Source organism: Atta colombica, unplaced genomic scaffold (assembly GCF_001594045.1).
Source record: "Atta colombica isolate Treedump-2 unplaced genomic scaffold, Acol1.0 scaffold1, whole genome shotgun sequence".
Taxonomy (NCBI): Eukaryota; Metazoa; Arthropoda; class Insecta; order Hymenoptera; family Formicidae; genus Atta; species Atta colombica.
In genome coordinates, this window is record NW_017259183.1 from 1,749,456 (window position 1) to 1,756,202 (window position 6,747).

The window sequence follows — 6,747 nt, forward strand, 5'->3', positions numbered from 1 at the left end:
AGAGAGAGAGAGAGAGAGAGAGAGAGAGAGAGAGTCTAGTTAGGATTAATATTATATGTAGCAGAAATATGCTGTTATAATATTTCTTAAACTTTTTTTGTTATATCTTTTTAATGAAGGATGATCAACTAAAACCTGTTTGAAACCTGTCATTCAGGATTATGATCTTGACAATATATGTCAAAGTCAGCGATGTCCCTTAAAGCATATAATTACTAAAATGCAATCGATATTTAATTTTAAAGATCTTGTTCAAAAGGAATGCAAAAAAATTCTTAGACATTACATATCTAATATAATAGATATTTATTTTTTTTAATTACAAAATTTTATACTTTATTCATTTAATACAAGTATTTTTTTATTTTTAAATGATTTTATTTTAATTGATAGTGTAATCCTGCGGAAATAAGTAAACATTCGAACAGATTTAGTTTTAAAGATTCTTGATATGTTTTAAATGTGTGAAAATATCATTGTCTCTGTATGTGTATGATGGATAATAATTAAGTTACTATCTATTTGTAAGTATACCAAAGAATGTCGGATTATTAAAAGAGAAAAAAGAAGATGAAAAATCACATAGGGATTGACTTTATATATATATAGGGAGTACCTATTTACTCCTTTCTTACGTGTTTTACGTATGTCTGTGATATTTTAGAGAGCAATGGTTTTTATTTAGTTTTTATGACATCACTTTTTTAGATATAAATATCACTATTTGCGAGCAATCCTTGACATGCCTCAAGCTCAAGAGCTTGCCGAATTATACGAGCTTCTGTATAATGCAATGCGTTTATTGCATAATTCCCTCTGATTAAGAAAAACATATGTATAACATAAAATTAAATTCTTAGTTGAAAATCTTTAGTTTATTTTTGTTACATATAACTATCCAGCATGGAATTAATATGAAGTCTAAGTTGATCTATTATATATAGACTATATCCGCTGTTGTATATCTATTATGTCAATGTTTTCTAAACTTTAACTTAATATGTATATCTCTAAACACACACACACACACACACACACACACACACACACACACACACACACACACACATCACTTAACTCTTTTTTTTATTATCTAGTGAATTAGTAGCTGTTTATATTACTTATATAATATCTTCTCTTTATATTTTGATGTAATTAACACTCATGGAGATTTTTTCTTCATTTTAAATCTAATAGTAGAAGTGAAATTTTTTATCGCTTTATTAATAGAAGCATTTTCTTAAGCTTTATATTATCATTTTTAGTAGAAAAATTGATTCCAGGTAATTCAAAATTAAGAAAGGTGTGATATTATTAATATAGGATTTCATTAATATCCAGTCATTTAATTAACATCGAATTGAGCCGCCCTTCTTACGTGGCTTAGCATTATAAAAAGAATGAGAGATAGAAAATTATTTAAACTTGAGATTAGATCATCGAGAAATAACATGTATAAATCTTCAAATAACATATATGCATATATTTAAATCTTTGTCGACATATTTTCAGTGCATTTATTCGCACCGAATTATATGAGAACAATACAATACAAAGTCGAGATAATTATTTTACGGTAATATCTCAACGCTGTTATAATACATATTATATATGTAATTATATATCTATTGTTATATGTATATAAATGGGATTGATGTAATTCACATTTTTATGGTTTGTTTTGATAATGAATTTAAGTAACAAGACTATGGAATAGAATTTTAAGTTTGCAAGTGTTTGGAAGAAGTAACTTTAAATGCTATGTTGCGAAATGCAAAGAAATTAACTTTCTTCTCTTCATTTGTTCTACTATAGCTATAAGTACATAGGTAAGACGATGCATCCATTTCTGATTTATTCTGCATATTATATTTTTAATAAAAAAATATCCGTACAAGATCGCGTACATTTTTGCAGAAGTTTCTTTTCGAAATTAACGTATCTCTTAAAAATTTCTCTTTAATAATAATAACAAATATTATGTCATATTTTGTAATACTGACATTTGTATTACAGCCACGTTTCATATATTAGAATAATAAGCATATATTATATAATACACAACTTGCGCGCGCGGTACTGTACACGGTTTTTGTGATTATGATAAGTATTACTTTATACTTATTTACAAAATGATGTTGATAGATTTCTTCCATTACCTAGTCGTATTTTTTAATCAATTTCAATATTATAAACCGAGTGTCGAATACAAAATTGAGAATAAATATATATAATAAATAACAGTTATATAATATGTCCAAAAATAACAAATAAATATTAATGTCATTTTACAACCTCCTTTACATATTACAACAAATAATATTGGTATTATCTAAACAATTATTTAATACGTAGCAATACCTATATTTATTTGCCACATATAATCCTAAAATTAAATTCAATTAAATACGATATATATAAATATATCGTGTAAAATGAATCGTGTATAATTACTAGGATTGTATTCTATTCGCATATTTACGAACAAGAAATAAGCCTCAAACTATGTAGAATCTTTTGGAACAGAAGTGATATCGTTGACACTGGAATGATTTTTTTGTTGATTCAACATGTTGCATTGATTTTGAACTATCTCTATCTTCGATCGAAGTGCGTTTAGCTCTTCTTGCATTGGCGACTCAAAATCTTTACTTCGCGTAAGAACATTGATAGCGTTGTTCAATAATACTGAATTTATAGGAGGTGGCGATGGTATGTCTAACGAGTTCGAGAAATTATTAATGCTATTGCTGTCACCGTATCCTTCATCAATACTTTCATCAGCTATTCTAGTTATTGATTTTAATTGATCTTGCAAATCCTATAAAATGCAAAAATAATTTGAAAATATACTTTAATAACAATATTGTTTTTAATTAAATAAATATAGAATCATTTACTGCAATATTTATATAATATTAAAAATTACCTTGTTTCTCAACAAAACTTGTTTCAGATATTCTTGCAAAGAACGTTCTGTCTTGTTTTTCTGCAAAGTAAAAGAGAACTTAATATATATAGCCATTCCAACGCAAAATTTTGATACTCATATATTGCATATATCTTTACAACCTATGCAATAAATAAATAGGACAATTATTGATATAAATATATATTAATAATACCACATCGTTAAGTTGATCGTTCGTCTGCTTGTAATAGAATTTGCGCTCCAAATTCTTCATCTTAGCCTTTTCTTCTCTGAGTTTTTTAAGCAGAGCACTGTTCGCTTTGTATGATAAAGTCTTCAAGCGTTTATTCTCGTTCACGAGATCCTGCATGATATTCAATTTCTCTTCGGATTCCGCGTTCTTGGATTTCAACAATTTATATTGCGCTATCATTTTGGTCAGCTGTAGTCTCAGATAAGATATTGCATCCTCCACTTGACTTTGCTCCCGTTTGGATGCTAATAATGAAGTCTGTAGCGTCTCATTTTCGGATCTCAGTTTCTGTACCTCAAATTGCGTTTTCCGTAACAGATCAGCAGTCTCGTTTTTTTCCATTTCGGACTCTTGCATGTTCTCTTCCATGGACGAAATCAGGATACGTTGCTTGCTCAATGTATTCTCCATCGACATTTTGGCCATCTCGTTGCTCAAAAATCGTTGCTCCAGAATCTTCATTTCAGCTTTAGTGTTTCGCAATTCGTCTTCGGTTGCCTCCAACAACATGGACATATCTGTTGGACTACCTGTCAAGTTTTCATCTAATGCATCTTGCACAGTGTTGATAGCTCGAATATGCGATTGCAAATCCTTCATTGTATTTTGCATTTCTTGCTTTTCCCTCTGATATTGCTGCGTGAGTTCCATGTATTCAATACTCAGTTTATTGTAACTAGCGTTTATATCCTCTATCGCGTGCTGTCGTTGTTTCAATATATTCTGATACGTGTCTATTTCCACCTGCAAACACTTTTTGCTGGCCATCAGGATATGCATTTGCGATTGGTACCACTTCGCGGAAGTCTCCACGGCAGACAAACGATTATTGGTATCAGTCAACACATTTTGTAACTTTTGTTTATCCTGTAGCACTGTTTGCATCTCTACGAATAGCTCAGTTATCTTGCCCTTGAGACCCTGATTTGAGGCGATCCGAGCATTTAAATCAATTCGTACATTTTCCAAGTCGACACGCAATCGCTCGTTCTCTAATTCCAACAGAGCCACACGCTTAGACAGTTCAATGTTAGAGACATCAGGTGTAGACAGGTGTCGTAGATGGAACTCATCGGTGATCAATTGGAGAGAATCTGTAGAGATCATGGAATCCTCTCCCCGATATGAGTCTGACAGATTGTCCATTGTGTCAACTTGATAGCAGATCAATCAAAAAGATAATCACCTAAATAAACACAATAATTTTTATCGATAATCAGTAGCTAATATATAATAGTATTGTATATATTCAAGCTAGGAATGAAGAAAGGTGTTGACTATTATAATTAATATATAAAAGATATTTCTATAATTTCTGTTATATTCTTTGCGTTATATTTAAAATATCCATTTTTTCTAAACGAGAACATGAGAAAGAAATAATAAGTAATGAGAAAAAGTGATTAAAATTGCGATTGTTGCAAGAAGATTAAAAACATAATTTTTACACGATAAAATATTAATTATTCTTTTTCTCAACAAATTCTAACATATGATAACATGTAGCAGATGTCAAAAATATAGTAAAATTAATCGGTGAAAGTTGATATAACCTTCTTTCGATTTATTTGCTGATAGATTTTCAGTTCTTTTATCAAATACAAATAATACAACATTTTTAAATTAGTTTCTAATAGTGTAGTGTTTTCTTTCTCGAATTATAAATTAATGATAGCCGTGATCGCAATGTTAATATTTTCATTGACAAGTGTTATTAGTATTTTGGATCTTGTTATCGCAAGTTAATGAAAGATGCAGAACGATATACCTCATTTGCGATTTTGTCATCTTTAATTAGTCACAAATATCTTTTCACAAGCTGAATTATCATTCGGCGATGTCAGCAATTTAAATTGCTCAAAACTAGCAATAATTAATCTAATTAACACTCTCGCAGCGCGCCGCCATTTTGATTTTATTTATCCGAATTGTACTCTGTATAAAGTAGTGCAGAGCAATACAGTTCTCAGCTTGATCTGTACTGCTTCTGCACTGCTTTATACTATCTTGGAGTGTTATTTCATTTGTACGTTTTTGTCAAACGACAAATATGTACAAAACAGAGAGATCCTCGGATCTCTCAATCCTATAACCAATCAATAGGCTTGAAAAATTTGTCGTACGATAAAAACGCACAAATTAAATATCACTCTTGCTCTATACTAAGTACATACCTGTTATACTTTCTCCTCTCCAACATGCTTTCTCTTTTTTGGTAATTATCCAGAAGACGTTCCTCACCTTCAATTTCAATGAATTATGCTCATTTGACACGTTTTTACATGAAACAAAAGAATCTGGCAGTTAAATGTATCTAGTCCCGCGAAGCGAGATATTTATTAAAGTTAACGTTAAAGTTGACGATTATTAAGGTTAGAAAATCTGTCATAATCATGAAACACTGCGATGCGAGCATGCGTTGTGATCGTTTTCATGATATTTTCATGTTTCTAGGCTGTAATCAAAGTCTCGTTACAAATACTTCGAAGCATTGATGGACCAATTAGAAAAAAAATTTTACATTGACTACTTTTGTTACTGTATTAATTATACTGTGTCTCTACTTCTACAACGATGTTAGTGCACTAATATGCTGTAATTTACGTTACGTATACTATAGAATTTTAGAGATAAAAGCGCGTTCTGAATACTATATCTACTTGCATCATGAATATTGCAGGTCAAGTTGTTGAATTTGATTCTTTAATTTTTCCAATTCTAATTGTAAAGAAATCTTTAATTTTTACTTCAAATTCAGATATATAATAAATAAAATTTTGTTAAACATTTTGTTGATGGAGAATAGATATAGAATATAAGTACATCTGGTTATAATTCATTACTAATCTTTATTATGTTCTTTCTGGACGTGTACTCACATGTGAGAAATAAATAATGTAAATAATATATTATAATAAATCATCTTAATCTTAATCTTAATTGCACTTCTTGGAATGCAACTTTAAAAATAATAATTTCATATACATAGCCATAAGAAGCAGCTGAAAATAGAGCAATTATACTTGTTATATTTTTTTATGTTGCACAATATGTAACAGATCTGAGAAATATCTTGTTGATTTTTCGAGCAACGAACAAAATCAAATATAAATGTATATCATCTCAGAATTCTATATGTAATATAATTATTTTTTTCTCTTTTAACTTTGCAATTATTATATATTATAATTAATATTTGATAAAATGGAAATCACAGAACATCTGCTATACATAGTTATTTTAAATTTAAATTATAAATTATTACGGCAAACTGGCAGCTTCCTCTGTGGACCTGCGCAAACAGATAAAAACGAAATGAATGTAATTTTATAATTTACGTATATAATAAAACATATGCATCTTTGAAAAACTTAAAAATATAATGCTTAGTAAGCATTTTACTTACTTATCAATAATTTTACTAGAAGTATTATTTGAAGAACTTTGTACAGCTAAAACTGTATCTAAAACAGTTTTTTGTCCTGAAAAATAAGACAAATATTTTTCAATGTGGAATTTAAAAAATCAAACTTTGATGTTTTAAAGAGATTTAAAAGAAAAAAGATAAATTTTAATATATTTA

General features: G+C 29.1%; 2 protein-coding genes across 3 annotated transcripts in view; both read right to left on the reverse strand.

Moving 5' to 3' along the window:
- Positions 1-2,021: 2,021 nt before the first annotated feature.
- Positions 2,022-5,401, reverse strand: LOC108693253 (early endosome antigen 1-like). Of its 2 annotated transcripts, none has more exons than XM_018202223.1 (4): positions 5,339-5,401; positions 3,126-4,350; positions 2,930-2,989; positions 2,022-2,821 (listed from the first exon to the last, which is right to left on the reverse strand). In XM_018202223.1, the coding sequence occupies exons 2-4, from the start codon at positions 4,308-4,310 to the stop codon at positions 2,504-2,506; spliced, it is 1,563 nt and encodes a 520-aa protein (XP_018057712.1). In that variant the 5' UTR covers positions 4,311-4,350; positions 5,339-5,401; the 3' UTR covers positions 2,022-2,503. The 2 variants fall into 2 exon arrangements, with proteins under 2 accessions (XP_018057712.1, XP_018057635.1); XM_018202146.1 differs by lacking the exon at positions 5,339-5,401 and adding an exon at positions 4,933-5,063.
- Positions 5,402-6,425: 1,024 nt separating this feature from the next.
- The window catches only part of LOC108694803, a 9,013-nt gene continuing 8,691 nt past the window's right edge, over positions 6,426-6,747 (reverse strand). The window contains exons 15-16 of the mRNA XM_018204475.1: positions 6,571-6,646; positions 6,426-6,456 (exon numbers count right to left, since the gene is read on the reverse strand). Coding sequence (XP_018059964.1) covers positions 6,426-6,456; positions 6,571-6,646 — 107 coding nt within the window. The remainder of the gene's footprint in view (positions 6,457-6,570; positions 6,647-6,747) is intronic.